At 34.1% G+C, this 16545-nt stretch overlaps 4 protein-coding genes across 6 annotated transcripts; all 4 read right to left on the bottom strand.

Moving 5' to 3' along the window:
• Positions 1–770: 770 nt before the first annotated feature.
• Positions 771–3851, bottom strand: LOC105563608 (odorant receptor 13a-like). 3 transcript variants are annotated; one of them, XM_012015325.1, is made up of 6 exons: positions 2810–3851; positions 2379–2736; positions 1910–2143; positions 1693–1806; positions 1214–1369; positions 771–1081 (listed from the first exon to the last, which is right to left on the bottom strand). In XM_012015325.1, the coding sequence occupies exons 1-6, from the start codon at positions 3061–3063 to the stop codon at positions 1031–1033; spliced, it is 1167 nt and encodes a 388-aa protein (XP_011870715.1). In that variant the 5' UTR covers positions 3064–3851; the 3' UTR covers positions 771–1030. The 3 variants fall into 3 exon arrangements, with proteins under 3 accessions (XP_011870715.1, XP_011870717.1, XP_011870718.1); XM_012015327.1 differs by having other exon boundaries at positions 2451–2736; XM_012015328.1 differs by having other exon boundaries at positions 2379–2713; positions 2810–2872.
• A 4709-nt stretch (positions 3852–8560) lies between these two features.
• LOC105563609 (odorant receptor 22c-like) lies at positions 8561–11078 on the bottom strand. Its single transcript, XM_012015329.1, has 6 exons — positions 10825–11078; positions 10293–10644; positions 9721–9951; positions 9534–9647; positions 9045–9200; positions 8561–8686 (listed from the first exon to the last, which is right to left on the bottom strand). Exons 1-6 carry the CDS (start codon positions 10977–10979, stop codon positions 8636–8638), a joined length of 1059 nt encoding a protein of 352 aa, XP_011870719.1. The 5' UTR covers positions 10980–11078; the 3' UTR covers positions 8561–8635.
• Positions 11079–11980: 902 nt separating this feature from the next.
• Positions 11981–13318, bottom strand: LOC105563652 (odorant receptor 4-like). Its single transcript, XM_012015417.1, has 4 exons — positions 13289–13318; positions 13092–13205; positions 12299–12454; positions 11981–12155 (listed from the first exon to the last, which is right to left on the bottom strand). The coding sequence occupies exons 1-4, from the start codon at positions 13316–13318 to the stop codon at positions 12105–12107; spliced, it is 351 nt and encodes a 116-aa protein (XP_011870807.1). The 3' UTR covers positions 11981–12104.
• Positions 13319–13688: 370 nt separating this feature from the next.
• Positions 13689–14461, bottom strand: LOC105563604. The gene is made up of 2 exons (XM_012015318.1): positions 14426–14461; positions 13689–14179 (listed from the first exon to the last, which is right to left on the bottom strand). Exons 1-2 carry the CDS (start codon positions 14434–14436, stop codon positions 13795–13797), a joined length of 396 nt encoding a protein of 131 aa, XP_011870708.1. The 5' UTR covers positions 14437–14461; the 3' UTR covers positions 13689–13794.
• Positions 14462–16545: the final 2084 nt, after the last annotated feature.

The following is a 16545-nucleotide window of genomic DNA, read 5'->3' as shown; positions in this document are numbered from 1 at the left end:
AACCGTGCGCGCACCCTCGGGAGATCGTGCATTATAATAATGGTTGATTAGATCAGGCCGCTTTAAAACGGTAAAATGTGGAAAATGACACGTGAGCCACGCAGGAAAGTTAAATTGATACGTCCGGATCGGACGTCCATAGCGAGGGGGAAGAAATAATTATTCGCAGCGGGTATACCTGTTGTTACTACAAGCGAGTAAGTACGTGGAACAGTGAGTTTGCAGAATAGCATAAAAAAAAAGGCGAAGCTGGAGTCTTTGCATGCGAATTATGTTCTACAGAAATTTAGAACAGCGAGGCTATTTCACTTGTCAGTTAAAAAAAAATCAAATAAAACACTTTCAAAATAGCCCCTTTCTTAAGAATTGAACAGCTTGTTTTGAAAATTTTCTATTTGATTCTTTTAGGTTGCGCGAAATAGCTCCGCTTTACCCTATTTATGATCTTTTGAATTGTACACGGAGAGAATCTTCTTTTAAAATTTATCCTGAAAATCATGTAATCATGGACCAACACGGAATTTTAAAGAACTTTATGAGTTTTCTGAAATTTTATCATACATTTTGCTAGTAACATGTGTAGTAAAATTTCAAAAAACTCTCATAAAATTCTTAGAAATGCCATGTTTGTCCCACGATTACATGATTTTCAGGATAAATTTTAAGACAAAATTCTCTCCGTGTAAAATATATATGAGCGTCTAAAATTATTTAGCAAAGCTAATGACATCGTCGATACAAAGCAAGAATACGAGTGACCTGAAGTAGAAAGTAGCGCGTTGAAAATCCTTTCTATACGTTTTAAAAGTCAGAAATATCTTTGAAATGATTTATTGCGTTTTCTCCAAAAGACAAACGTTTTTCTATTTTTATTCATTTCTACATTTTCTTATAAAGTATATTTTCTCGCTCGCATTTTTAGAATGATTTTCACTCCAGCTATTTGCAATGCTACACTTGCTACTGTCCAATATGCCGGTAATCACGATGGATGCGCTTGGCACAAGTAATTGTTATCCACTAATCTCGTTTAATACATCGCGTGCAGCACCGACATGTACGAAGCGGATGCTTTCATCACCTAGTCGAAATAAAACGATTCGTTTCACTCGTGTAATAGACCGCGTATCATTTTCTACTTTGTCTTAAGAAACATTAAACATCTTGACGTTTCATCCTGTTATAGTATACATTCGCAAGGCAAGATTCTTACGCTCGTAAATCCTACTAGAGAAAGGTCCATGACGTTACCAGCAGTGATTGTTAATCTCTTCTGCGATCTTAATATTACAAATAATAGAATCCGACACTCGGCAGGTGTCATGTTATACCAAAGCGCTTCGTAGACTGCATCGCCAATCGATTTGCTCTGAAAAAAAAGTAGAAACGCGAAGAAAACGTCTATTAATATATCTCAGTTCGATTTTAAGTCGGATTCTAAGTGACATCATCTGAGAGTTTCCTTGAAAGTTTGTGAACTTTTTATAAATACAACAGTCGTAAAGTAAATATATTTACTTCGTTCGTTACGGAACAATTTACGTCGATTAATTTATTATACATATATTACATATATTAAATTGATCGAGGCAAATTGTTCTGCAGAAGAAACAAAAAGTTTGAAATTGATTGCCAGCGGCCGCGAAGAATGAAATAGAATATTGCACGTGTAAGATAAAATATTGTGCGAACCTTGGCGCTGAGGTATTCTCCAGTGAAACAAAAGATAAAGGCTTCCAACGTTACGGCGACGTAAAAAATAGCGGATTTTAACATCACCACGGTAGCCCCGTCTTTAGCGAGAGACTACAAGAAGGTGGCAGAGAGCTCGGAAAGTATTTAATACGTTTAGTGTAAAATTGTAAAATAATACTACAGTTATACCTTATTAATTTACGACGCGACTTACTGCTATGATGCTGAAGCCGATGCAACAGATGACCACGGTATTCGATAGGAACTGCATCAGCGCGATGTCGGAATAGAGCTCTTCAATATTGCCCGAGAACATGATTATTCTTTGGTGCCGATTAATCAGAAGCTTGACACTCGTGACGATTGAATCGCGCTGCGAACTTCCGTCGCCGCAAATTGTCAGTAATTCTCGACGAAGAATATCGATTTGCCCGCTCGCGTGAAGTACCTAAACGTGACTATTAGTAGACTCCACAGAAAGAACCTGCGACTATTGACGCAAGTCCTTTTCGAAAGTATCCAAATTCCAGTTGCAAAATTAGAAAAAGACAAAAATCGATCTTACTTTCAATCAACATTTAGCGGATAACAACGTCTCGCAAGGGAGAGCATGTTACAGGGAAGATATGAAGCTAATAAATCTTCAAAAGCCATGCATCACTCATATGATCGGTGGAACTCACCAACGTGATGATCAAGCAATTTATCATAGCGACTAAAGCGGCGATCGACACTACATGAAAAACCTGACTGACCGCTAAAAGTTCGAAGAGGGGAGACGCGTCAGCTTCGAAGGGAAATTCCATCTTTATAGGTAGCACTCTTGAACTAGCGTTGAGATCCTCTCTAAGGTCGGCCGTGCGACGCAGAAGACTGCTCGTGGAGTAGGAAATTGCGGCCATAGCGTTAATGCTGATCAACACGTTCGAGCATCGACGCGACAGATCAGCATTGCTCGCCATGGCGTACGACACCGATTTGTCGTAGACACCAATGTTGCCCCAGTCTTCCTCCATCGCTAGCAGGATATCATAAAATATTCTGTACAAAGTTGCTCGCGTATTTGCATCGGAACATGTCGCTCCTGTCATTTACATCGAGGAATCGTCCCTACCTGCGGTTCAACCAGAGAGAGATCAGCTTCAGGAAGCCGAGACTATAAGCCAATGTGATACTGAGCGCGTCGATGAGATTCGAGATGTTGCTGACGTCGAAGTGACCGAAAATGTACGCGTACTGAAAGTACAGCGCGAACACTAAGCTTGTCATATACGCGAGCCAAATGGTGGTTCCGTACGGCAAACCAGGCCAGATCCCGACAAAGCGCAGGCCGAGCTCGACGGAGGTGCTGATGGAAGTTGCGCGCATTATCTCGCATGGGATCGGACCACCGCGACGTTTCTTCGTCAAAGGCAAAACGATTATCGTGCGTGCTACGTTACTCGGAAATTAAGCATTGAGTTTCGACGAGCTATAACTCCGGTCGCAATGCGCGGGGCAACAATGCGTTGCCCCTTCGTCGATCGTTATCAATCAATCTCAATTACGTGTGTTCTTGCCGTTTCTGATGCAGCGGCAAAAAAGAAGCGTACGTTACATTTTCACGATGATTACAGGTTACAGACAAGAAAGAGCATAATTCGAGGCGACGTGTATTGAACGTTACGAGGAAGGGAACGTAAGTTATTCGTTTAATAAAAAAAAAATGAAAGATCCGTTGAGCGCATGTGCACAATGTCAGACGCGTTGAAAGACTTGAGAAGCACAAGAGCGAAGGAAAGGGAGTGTTGCTACAAAGAGACTTATGAGAAGATCTAAATCGTGCATTGTTGTTTTGTAAAAACGAAACTCACGTGGAATTATCGCTCGATCACATTCACGTGCTCCACAGAAAGGTCAGAGAAGATTATTTATCGATATTATGAATTTCCTTTAAAAAGATTATTCGAACAGACATCTCATTGTCGAATAAATTTTGTTTTTTCGCAATAATTCGTCAGTAGCGTTAACGCACTTTTAATATTACGTCGCGTTAAAGAAATAAATATGTGCTGAGGTTCGTCTGGTGATTAATATTACAACCGATAACATTTCAGAGAGTTTATATTTCAAACTTTGCGCACATTCTATGTATTCAGTTTCATCAAGAATACACGGGGAGAATTTTCTCTTAAAATTTACCTTGAAAATCATGTAATTGTGGGACAACACGGCATTTCAAGAAACTTTATGAGAGCTTTGTGAAATTTTACCATACATTTTACTAGTAATTATGCTTGTTAGTATACATTTTACTAGTAAAATGTATGGTAAAGTTTCAAAAACTCTTATAAAGTTCCTCAAAGTGTCACGTTGTTCCACGATTACATGATTTTCAGGATAAATTTTACGAGAAAATTCTCTCCGTGCACGGGCAAGTACGACAGTTGTCATTGATATTCGTATCCAGGTTGTCACTTCTTCTAATAATTGCATGCAACATCGATATGTACGAAACAGAAGTTTTTATGACTTGTATACGGAAAGACACTTTTCATTGTAAGTATCATATCGGGTGTGTGCATAGTCATGGAGGTCGCTAAATCGTTTGCATCATAAAACGTTTGCCCAGGCAGCTTTGGTATTCATTCGAGACGCGTTTAATATCCATGAGCAACATTTGGTATGTATGAGAATAGATCTTACGCCGGTGAATCCCTTCAGCAAAAGATCCATCACTTTTTCGGCTGTGATCGTCAATCTCTTTTGCGACCTCGCAATCGCAAGCAGAAGAGTTCGGCCAGTGCCAGTGCTGGGTCATATTGTACCAGACGGACTTGTAGACGGCGTCTCCAATCGATTTACACTGAAAAACAACCAGTCGAGCTCTACGAATGTCGAACAAGAACGAATATTCTTTCTCTCGAAAAAAATTTGATGCAGATACGTTTATGTAGCAGCAATTTGTAAAGCTGAGTGCTCGCAAAATTGCCTATTAACACAGCAATTTATGAAGAAATAAGATTGCTCCAATAAAATACAGATTCAATGTAATAACCTTCGTGCTAAGATCCTTGGCGGGCAAGAAACTCTTCCGACATAAAACAAAACTGGTTTTCATCAATAGAGGAAAGTCCTCTATTATGAGACAGGTTTCTAATATGAGTAGCAGGTTTTCAACATCTAAATTAAATCACAAATCTTTTTTCGCAACGATTCTAGATTTTAGATAGACACAGTCTAACAATGAATTTTCTACTAAACAGATTTTCATTGTGGCAGTAAATTCATTGTGGAATCAACTGATGACGCCTATTAATTTAACAGAAACCCCGCTATCCTATATTAAGATCCTATCTTAATAGGGGACTTTCCTCTACTATTGTACTTTGATTGTTACTGGTAGTAAGAATGAGTAAATAATATAAATTAGTTATGCAACAGCTAAGCAAACTTCGCACTATTAATATTTTTTTTAATATCACCTGCTTAATAATAATTACAAGATAATATTTTATAATAAGACTTATTGTTAGTAAGAAAATCGGCTTAATAATAATAACAAAATTGGTCGAAAAAATTTATTTCTATCTCTTTTTAAATTAAAATTAATTCTGAATTTGTGACCTTATTCATTATTTATAAATTTTATGTATACTTACGATGAATCCTGAGTCATCAGATATTATTAGATAAGAACTGCATCAATACAATCTAGGAGAAGTCTTTGTTCCTGTCAGACAATGGAATGATTATTTGATGCTTTAAATGTTTAAAATAAGGCCTCCGGTAGAAACGAAGAATCCTGATAATTTTTCAAAGAGATTTGTGTTAGACTTTGTTATGCTACATCTCTGCTCACTAAGAATCCGCGAATACTGGATTAATATATGACCTGTCTTTACTAACATAAAAAAATAATCTTATTGTTAAACGCCGCAAAGAAACTGATTGGAACTCATCAGTGTAACGACCAAGGAATTGATCATTGCGACCAACGAAAAAAAAAACAATTCATAGAGAAACTGATCTACTGCTATGATCTCAAAGATGAGAATTCATTAATCTCGAAAGAGAAATTCCATTTTGAGGGGAAAATCGAGTTTGGTCCTACGAGAATTATCCTCACCCTTCGCTGAGCACTGAATGAGACCTCCGAGAGTGTTGAGATATGCTAATGAACATTAAAATGTTAAAGCATCAACGCGTCATAAATTGATGTAAATTATTATCAGATATATGCGTGAGTTAACAGTATAGGGGAGTGTACTCTTCCCACACACACACACACACACACAATAATCTCTCTAAAATCTTGTGAAATACTTTACGCAAAAGTATCTGTTACAGTGAAAGATGTACATGCACAACGTAAGCAACGCCAAAATATAAAAGGTGTCTAAAGGAAAGTCCGAAAAACGCTCTATTCGAACGTCTTTACGACATCTTTTACATTTACGAGCTGTTTGAGAAAGAATTCTTACAGGTTGAATAAACGTCAGATTTGAAACATGAAAGAACTTCGAAATACGAACGTTGTAGAAAAGATGAATATTTTACGGTGAGTAAATGCCTTTGTCGCCAGAGCGTTTTAAAATATGAAGGATCAAATATGGACTTCCTGTGAGAAGAAATTGTGATGATATTCTATTTCTCCCTTATTTATTTATAATTAATTAATTTTATGGGTGATGTAATATAAGGATAATGAAATAATTGACATTTTGCCGCAACGATATTGTTAGATCGAAAAATAACGTAGGTGTACCTTTCTGACTCATCCCTTATTAAACCACGTTTAATTCAATTCAGCCAAAGATTTGAAACAGTTTTAAAATAGTTAAGCAAAAGTTATATTCAAAACCTGGCGGAAAAAATTTCTATAAATATCATAACTATACAAAAATTGACTTGAAATAGAAATTTGTAGAAATGTTTATATCTTCGTTGAAACATTTATTTTTTTGTAAAAATATCTGCCTACGAAATAGTATCACAAATTACAATGTTCTCAAATCAAAAAATTACTGCAAGTAGTATTTCATAAAAATTGTACAATTTTGTAAAAATTAGTACAAAACTTTACTAGCTTTAAAAATTTGAGAAACAACAAAATCTTAAAGAATTAAAACATCTGCTTACTTGTAGAACATTACAAAAATTAACAAAAGTGTTCCAATTCTAACATTTTTATGTCGATTTTTATAACACTTTTTAAACTTACGTAGAATTCCTTAGATTCTGGCAGTTATATTTTATAGTTTTTGTAGTATATTTTATTTTTTGTAGAATTTTGTAGAATTATTTCCGGCGGGGAAGCATTTCTAGGTATTGAAAAATTATTTATGTTTTAAAAATATACATGAAATATACATAACTATCATAACCGACATACTTAAATGATATGAGCGATATGAGCGACGGTGTATTATGCGTGAAACTTGTACGTTGATTGATCTATTGTACGTCGCGTAATGACGATAAGAGTATTGACCGATCGCAGAGGGGACGACGAAAGCGGGAACAGTCATCGATCTATCGTAATTACACGTTGAACGACTCAAGCACGGGCCGTTCAAAGATTGTGGGGGGCAACAAGCGATCAACAGGCTTCCCTTCAAGCAAGAGGTAGCAATTTTTATTTTAAATGTAGATTTTTCTTCGATCACGTATACTTGTACGTATCTAATAATCGTATTACCTGTAATATCGAGAAGAAACAATAAAAGTAGACAAAGAAGTCTAAGGAAACTTCAGAGGAAAAATAGAAGAAAGTACGATGCGTAGACTGGCAAGAAATTAGCAAGATAGAAACGCGTATGACACGATTGAAAAGTCAGTTTTTTTTTAAATATCGTATCTCTGTAATATAAACGTGTAAATAATATGAACGAAAATTGGGGCTATTTTTATTGTTATTAAAAGTAACTTAATTTAATGTAATATAAAAACCTGCAAAGTGATATTAAATATAATATTTTTAACAAATGTTAACAAACTTAATAGATGAAGTATTTTTTAATAACAAAGTTTGTAAAAAAGTAAGATTTTTCCGAATTAACTGTATGTATATTTACAATCACAACTATTGCATTTTTCTAACATATAAGGCAAATATCAGCCTCAAAGGGAATTTCTAATTTAATAGAAAGTTATCATGACACGTTATTGCGTTTTTCCATCAAATTCCGGAATCGCATAGCACACCCAGTGCAGTATTGCGAATGACACATTGATGCTCAACATGCATGGGAGCAAAAACGTGAAATATTAGTTTTGGTGGTCGTTAAGCGTAAATGCCGATCGGCATTATTTCACTCGTACCATTCGTTCTCCAACCCAAGTTTTGTAAAACCCGCCACTATTTACAACTTCAATCGGCCATATATTTCAGCACCAATATATAGCAAACTTGAGCTACACTGAAACGTGCTTACTATTAAACAATATAAGGTCTATGTCGAGCGGGGAACCCATGATCTCCACGGTTACCACTCCGCAATTCGAAATTCATTGTCAGAAGACACGTGAATAAGCAACTCAGAATTACGTTAACAACACCTGATACAGGAGAGCACGAAGATCAGTATCGCACATTCATATGAGTTAATCTGCATAATACACTGAAATTACCTAGCAATCCTCAAACGATCGATATGCTATATCCCTCGAGCACCAATCAATCAATCCCAGTTATGTGCTGCATAGCCCCACAGTAATTCGAGATAGCTTATTATCCGTCTGGGTGTTCGGTAATTGTACCAAAATGATGTACCAGACCACGAAAGACCGCGAACTACAACGAAAATTTGACAGCAGAGAGAAACTTAAATCAATAAAACATCATAGAAAGCTCAACAGATTTAATAATTAACTCTTTCAAACAGTTAATAGTTTATAAATTATCTTTACACTAATTTAATTATAATTTTCACAAATCACTATTGCATTTCTCTTGGTATCAATACATCGCATGCAAGACAGATACATATGACGCCGATGCCTTCATGATCTAAACAAATGGATGTTAAAGAATTAATTTCAGCCTATATATATAGAGGAAAATCCCCTATTACGAGATAGACTGTCAAAATGAGATAACGGAGTTTCTGCTAAATTAATAGGCATCGTCTGTTGGTTTAATCATAAATTTACTGCCCTTGGAGTAAAATTTGTTTAGTGGAAAATTTGTAATTAAATTTGGATGTTGAAAACCGCTATCTCACATTAGAAGCCTATCTCATAATAGGGGACTTTCCTCTATGTCTAGACATAAAGAAAACATATCGTAACAAACATAAAAATCAATCGTAAGCATAATAAAGCTTTTTATTTAATAATTATTGCTCAAGAAGGTTGCGTATGATTACACTTGTTAAGGCTTCGAATGACATATCCATCATTTTTCCCGCAGTAATCGATAATTGTTTCTGGGATCTCATTATCATGAACGATATAGTTTTACTCTGATTTGGCGGCATATCATACCACAACGATTCGTACGCTGCATCAGCGATCGATTTACTCTAAAAATAATGTAAATTATGTCAAAAATAGCGGGACAGTATTTTTTTCTCTCGACCCAAACAAATCTTTTATCTGAAAGAAGAGCTTTTTTTCTAGTCTACCATTGTCAAGTCCTACCATTTTTTTTATGGAATAAAAATATATATCATTTATTATGGCTGCGTCCGATATCCACTGCCAATACTGAAAATGTATAGTGTACGGCGCTCATGGTGTAAACTATAGATTTTCAGTACTGGCAACGAAATATTGGAATACAGCCTATATAATATCGAATGTACTTTTTAAGCCTTTAGTGTAATAACTTTTTACAATATATCGTAATTACTGACCTTAAGACTAAGATATTCTCCCGCAAAGCATATGATAAAGGCTTCTATCATTACAGCGAAGTAAGCCAAGGTGGCCTTTACAAATACGAAGACATCGGTTTCATTGTGAACAGACTGTTTTAATGTACAATAGAAAAGAATGTGTTACTTACAATATCGATTATAATGCATTTATGATAATACTTACAATTATGATAATGAATCCTAGGCAACAAATGACCAAAGTATTCCAAACAACTTGCATTAATGCAATAAAAGAGAAAAGTTTCTCGATGCTTTCGGAAAATGCATAGACTTTGTTGTGCCTTTCGACCAGCATTCCTAATATACATGCGGAAGATCGATAGGGAAAAGCGTTCACAGAAATATTTCTGAATTCTTGACATATTATATCAATTTGCCCGCTTACGTGAAGCACCTAAAATGTACTCAAACTGCTGCAAAGATTCCAAGTATTATGTATGAAAAATACTTTTACTTTTAAAAATTATGTTTGGTATAAAAGAATTTTTTTACTGTTTTTTCATCCTACGACGTATTCAATATTTATCCAAGCATTATATCTTTCCAAAAGCGATAGTAATTTTTGTGTCTCTAAACGAAGTAGTAATGCGGTTTTGTATATAACAAAGTTTCACAAAAAATAACGTAAAATGAGATTTTCATACGACAGTATTCTTCGATTTAAATTCATCGCAAATCCATTCGTTAAACAGCTTGAATGAAACAGAAAACGCAAATGTGAAATTCGAAACTTACCAAAGTAAAAATTAATCCGTTTAGGACCGCGACTGTAAACGAGATTAATATTACATGTAGAAATAGAGTTACGACCAATAGCTCGAAAATCGGCGATTGCTCAGTTTCGAAGGGAAGTAACATCTTGATAGGAAGCTGCCGCAAGGTATTATTGTAATTGTTGGCTGAATATACGAAACGAATTACATAATCGCCCAAAACGTAAAGTACTGCAGCAATTCCGTTGAAGCTTAACATAGCGTTAGAATAAAAGTGTGATACACTGGCCTTAATCGTCATCAAACTCAAGTGCTGGTCGATGACGCACTCACGCCAATCGTTTTCCATAGCGGCCAGAATTTTATGAAAAACTCTACAATATGTTAATTAAATCGGTCAGATAATGAATAAAGTTTCATTACTCTTTTCGCGCGAGAGCGATACATTGGTAATTAATATTTCGCTTAAAACGTTTGGGCCGACGGTGTCACGAAAGCCTAATTGCTCGCGAGAGCGATTTAATACGAAGATAACTTGCGATGCGGTATCTTACCGACGATGTATCCATAGACTGGCCAATTTGAGAAACGTCAAACTGTAATCTAAAGTCAAGGACAATCCATCGACAAGATTCGAGAGCTCGCTGATCTTGAAGTGCTCAAATATGTAGAGATACTGAAAGTACTGTATGATAAGTATACTCGACATAAAAATCAGCCAATAAACGATGGCATGCGACACACCCGGCCACACACCAAGCAACCGAAGGCCGATTTTCAGTGCCGGGCTGACAGTACTCTTGGCTATCATTCGTTAACAATTTGGAAAACGCGAGGACTTGAAGATCAGCACATTTGTTTGCTGTAACCATGAGAAAGAACTGATGGGGAACTGACAGTTTTTCCAAGTGTATCCCCATGCGCGCGACGTAAACCCCCACTCATGCGAATACGGATCAATCGCTATTATACATTGTGTAGTATAAGAGCAATTCGAGGTAGAATTATCTCATACGAACATTCTACATTTCTCTCATAATGTGCACCTTTACCATGAAGTAATAAAAAAAATCGTGCATTGAACCATTTCTTCCCACTGACAATGTCATGTCGTCGACAAAAAAGCGGATGTGCATTATTTTCTAGATATTCTGATAATCGTCATACGCAGGGCAGTTTGAAAGTTTATAATTATGTGGGTATTCTATGAAACGGAAATGAATTGTACTCGTGGCATTGATCGTGAGCTTTTAAAAAGACAAGAGAACAAGAAGCTTCGTATTCCTCTAAATCAGAAAAGTATAATGCGCGATGTGTTATTCCTTCTATTATAATAACGTAAATATTACATTTTTGCAGAATACAGTTGCAAAGGAACTCAACAAAAATGGGAATCAACTGGACGTATTACAGAAACTTGTTTACAAACACAACAGCACGTGCAAACATAAACTGCACCTAGGTACTTGGATCTTTGGATAGAGTCTTGATATTTCGATACGGTCACCATAACGAAAATCTACATTCCTCTCTGTTTTTATATTTCCTCCTCTGTCTTTTTTCTCGGTAAGAATATACGTTTATATATACAGTAGATTTAAAAAATAAGTAAAAAGAGATGTAAGTATTCAAGTTTAATTAAATATTTTTGCCTGTGTAATCTACATTGAAATGTTTTTTTAATCTTATATTAAAATAATATTAAAATTTAAGTGTGTTAGTTTGTCGAATTTAATTATTGATAACAGTTATTCTACATTAAGATTTTATACTAATAATACTAATAACACTGCGATTTGAACAAATTGCTATTTGTTAATATACATATTTACTATTAATACATCGCGTGTAAAACAGACACGTATGATGCTGATGCCTTTATAATCTAAAAAGAATTTAAATTGAGAAATCAATTTAAATTAGAAATTTAATTAATACAAACTTGTATATATACATTTTCACTTATACATTTTTATCGAATGTCAAAAGATTTAATTAACGATCAAGAAAATAATTCTGAAAGTTTACATTCGTGAAAGATTCCAAAGATAAAGTTGTGATTCTTCCTGCCGTGATCATCAGCTGTTTTTGAGATCTCATTATGACGAGCGTTACTATTTTTCCTTGATTTGGTGGTAAATCGTACCACAATGATTCGTACACTGCATTCGAGATTGATTTACTCTGAAAATAAAAAAATATTAAGGACAACAAAATGATATTTCGATTTTTCTTTATTCAATCAAATATACGAAAGTCTTCTTCGTACACTAGGAATCACTGATACCTTCCCGTATGAATTTAGGCACAGGCAGAACACATGCATATTTTCCATGTATGTATATGCAAAATGTATAAATGTGTTGGTATGTGCACAAATTCATTTGGGAAGGCATCAGTGATTGCTAGTATACAAGTAAAAAAATTTCCTAATGTTTTTATTTGTATTAAGAAGTTAGAGTGACAAATATACACACCGTCCATGCAAAATGGAAGTAACGTATTGTCAAGTAGAATTGTTTCGAAGACAAATAAAAAAATTATATAAATATATACGAAATTATTTACTTGTTATTTCTATTTGTAGAATAAATATTCTCATACTTAATGAAATAAAATACTAATAAATGAAATATTAATTAATTAACATAGTCTTGGGCTACAATAATTTTTACATCATTTTATATTTAAAACAATGTGCTCGTTATGTAGGAAAACAGTTATTGTAATGTAATTTATATTATAAATATTTTATTCGTGTAATTATTGAAATATATATACATGTACTTATGGTTAATAATTTTCACAAATACTTACTAACCTTCAAACTAAGATACTCTCCGGCAAAGCATAAGATGAAAATTTCCACTATTACACAAAGATAAGTAAAAACTGTTTTTACTATCGTGACGGTACTGGTCTCAATATAAAACGACTATTTCGGCAAGCAACAAAACCGAATAAATTGACTGAAATATTGTTCGCAGCACATTTACTGGGCGCAGCACACTTACTCACAATTATGATAATAAATCCTAGACTGCACATAACTAATGTATTCCAGATAACTTGCATTAATGCAATAAAGGAGAAAAGTTTTTCTATGTTGTCGGAAAACGAAAAAACTCTGTTGTGTCTTTCAATCAATGTACCTAATGTAGATGTGAAAGTTTCACGAGAAAAAGTTTTTTCAGAAATAGCTTTGAATTCTTGACATAATATATCGATTTGTCCACTTACGTGAAACACCTAGAATATTCATATATCTAAATCTCCACAAGTTGTCAAATATTACAAGTATCAATTTATAAGCGATATTGAATTAACTAGCTATATTAATTTTTTTCAGCGATATCAACTCTTATATTAAGTTACGTTTGTGTGATATATCATGATTTGTGTGTAACCGAGTTTTATCAAACTAAATGTAATCTTGATACTTTCAGGTCTATATTGACATCATATACTGTTAAACTTTTGTGAGAAAGTATTAATATTTATGATCTATTAGTCTAATATACCAATTACAATAATTTATACGATGAGACACTTACTAAAGTAGAAATTAATGCGTTCACAATAGCGAGCGTGCATGCATTTAACATCACGTGTAGAAATAGAGTTACAGCCAGCAGCTCAAAAATCGGTGATTGTTGAGTTTCGAAGGGAAATTGTACCTTGATTGGAAACTGCCGAAAGGTATCATTGTAATCTCCAGATAGATAAACAAAACGAATTGCGTATTCGCCCAAAAGATAAAATGCTGCAGTAATTGAATTAACGCTGAACATAACTTTAGAACACCAATGCGATATATTGGCTTTGATTGTCATCACATACAAATGCTGATCACTATCGACGCATTCGCGCCAATCGTTATCCATAGCAGTCACTAGTTGATAAATGACTCTACAATATGTTTCTTTAATTTAACAGATATTGCGACAGGAATTGTCTATACAAACCTCTATAAACTGTTACTCGAATTCAGATTTAAGATTAAACTGAATTAAGATAAATTTCATTTATAAAACATTTGACTAATGCTATATACTTAAAAAATTAATATATTAATGTGTAACATAATTTGTGCTTGTCTCAAACAGGACGAGGTTGAAGATTGAAACTAACGTTTGCAGCAACATAACATCTTACCGACGGTGCATCCAAAGACTGATTAATTTCAAAATCGTCAAGCTATAGTCTAAAGCTGCGGGTAAGCTGTCAATGAGATTCGAAAGCTCACTGATCCCCAAGTGCTCGAATACGTATCGATATTGAAAATACTGTACGGCCAGTATGCTAAGTATATAAATTAGCCAATAGGGAATGGAATACGAGACACCCGGCCACACATCCAGCAATTCAAGGCCGATCCTCAGCACTGGACTGACGGTAGTCGTGAGTATCATTCGTAAACAATATCGAGATTGTGGTGAAATAAAGATCAGCGTTGGCACATGTAACCGGCACTCTGGTTTGAGAAAGAACTAAAAGAGCGTCAACAGTTTCATCAAATGTAACCCCACGCAGTGCATCCCCACTCGAGTAAGTATGGATCAATCGTCATTATGCGTAGTACAACAGCAAATCGAGATAGAGCTCATTATTTATGTGAACATTCTGTAATTCTATTGGTAGTCTAAGAGCGTATAATACCCGCCAAGTAAGAAAAATATGAAACTTCAACGTGAAATGACAAACTCGATGCGAAATTGTCAGCTCCATTTTTTTACACACCTGTCTCTTGGCAACGCGATTCCATCGAAAAGAAACAAATGCCCGTTATGTGGTCTATACTGCAAAAACCATTAAACCTATAGAGGAACATGAGTAATTATATATTAAATATTCTAAGCAAACGGAACTGCATTACGTTCGTGCAGTTTAACCTTAAGTTTTGGAGAAGATAATGTAAAGGCAGAGATCTTTGAATAGAAAGTATAATGATGGATAATTTTATTTAATGATTCCGGGAATGCAAAAAAACTCGCTGGGGAAGAAACTTTGCAAGTAAAAAGTTTCCAGTTCGAGATGTTATAAGTTTTAAATATGTCTATACACTTTGAAATTTACTTTGTAAGACCGAATATGTGTAATTTCCTAATGCAAAGGCAATGTTCGAAAACTCATTGTACTCCGCAGAAAGATTCTTTTAAATAAGAATATAAATGTAATAATATTAATACATAAAAAATTTTATATTTTTGTATTAATTACTTTATATTAAATGCAAAATTTATTTGTGGAATATCTTGACCAATCATTAATGAATAACGACTATTGACATGTTAATAACAATTTAACTCTGAATTCATTGTCAACATTTTATTACTTCTCAGCTTACATTAACTATATTTAAGCAAATGTATATCACGTTTCTATTCATGTCAATATACAGCATTCAGGACAGATATATATGATACTGATGCCTTAATGATCTAAAGAACAGAAATTAAGTTTAATCTGTAAATTATGTTTATGCATAAAGAACACATGTAACAAATTGATTACCAAACAAATAAAAATATTTCTTAAAAATTAAATACGTAAAAGATGAAATATTTCAAAGATTACACTTGCAAAACTTTCGAATGACATATCCATCATTTTCCCCGCCGTGATCGCCAGCTGCTTCTGAGATCTCATTATTATAAATACTATTATTTTGATCTGACGTGACGGCATTTCATACCACAGCGTTTCGTATGTTGCATTGGCGATTAATTTACCCTGAAAGCAAATAGCAACAAATGCAGTGTTTTTTCACAATTATATTTATTTGTATAATTTCTTTGAGAGATAAATTTTTTAAAATATTGTTACCGATATACAAATATTGTAAAACAATTAAAAATATAGTAAAGAATAACAAATATTATATTTAAAAAATACGAGTAAATATAAAAGAATGAAAGAAATTAGAAGCCTTTTATTCGTGAATTTCTACTATAAATTTTAAAATTTTTAAAGTCACATACTACTCATAAATAATCGAAAAATGTTTTGCAATTATAGGATTTTTTTATTGTAACAGATGTCGTTGTTGCGTTTGGACATTATGATATATTTATAAAATAAATATTATTAATGCAATATGAATAGAAGAACGAAGAATACCTTTTAAACAAAATAAAAATATTTTATTTAAAAAGTATTACATACTTTTATTTATAAATATTATATTAGGTGCTGCAATATATTGCTTATTATTATGAAAGAAAATAATGTCAACAATGTAATTTTTATCTTTATGTTAGCATAATTACTTATTA

Source organism: Vollenhovia emeryi, unplaced genomic scaffold, assembly GCF_000949405.1.
Source record: "Vollenhovia emeryi isolate VEMERY1.0 unplaced genomic scaffold, V.emery_V1.0 DF939173.1, whole genome shotgun sequence".
In the NCBI taxonomy this organism is placed as follows: domain Eukaryota; kingdom Metazoa; phylum Arthropoda; class Insecta; order Hymenoptera; family Formicidae; genus Vollenhovia; species Vollenhovia emeryi.
This window is presented reverse-complemented; position numbering and strand designations above follow the sequence as displayed.

Bases quoted from the DNA above. Each gene is read 5' to 3' on its own strand.
- LOC105563652 (XM_012015417.1), bottom strand. From the start codon at position 13,318: ATGTGCAGTCTAGGATTTATTATCATAATT. The intron at 12,455-13,091 runs GTTAGTAAGTAT...TTTTATTTTCAG, and splicing joins GAGAGTATCTTAGTTTGAAG to AGTAAATCAATCTCGAATGC. The intron at 12,156-12,298 runs GTAAACTTTCAG...AATTCTTTTTAG, and splicing joins CTTTGGAATCTTTCACGAAT to ATTATAAAGGCATCAGCATC.
- LOC105563608 (XM_012015325.1), bottom strand. From the start codon at position 3,063: ATGCGCGCAACTTCCATCAGCACCTCCGTCGAGCTCGGCCTGCGCTTT. The intron at 2,737-2,809 runs GTAGGGACGATT...AACTTTGTACAG, and splicing joins TCTCTCTGGTTGAACCGCAG to AATATTTTATGATATCCTGC. The intron at 1,807-1,909 runs GTAAGTCGCGTC...ACCTTCTTGTAG, and splicing joins TCGGCTTCAGCATCATAGCA to TCTCTCGCTAAAGACGGGGC.
- LOC105563609 (XM_012015329.1), bottom strand. From the start codon at position 10,979: ATGTCGAGTATACTTATCATACAGTACTTTCAGTATCTCTACATATTT. The intron at 9,952-10,292 runs GTAAGTTTCGAA...AGTACATTTTAG, and splicing joins ACGGATTAATTTTTACTTTG to GTGCTTCACGTAAGCGGGCA. The intron at 8,687-9,044 runs GTAATCATACGC...CCATTTGTTTAG, and splicing joins CATTCGAAGCCTTAACAAGT to ATCATGAAGGCATCGGCGTC.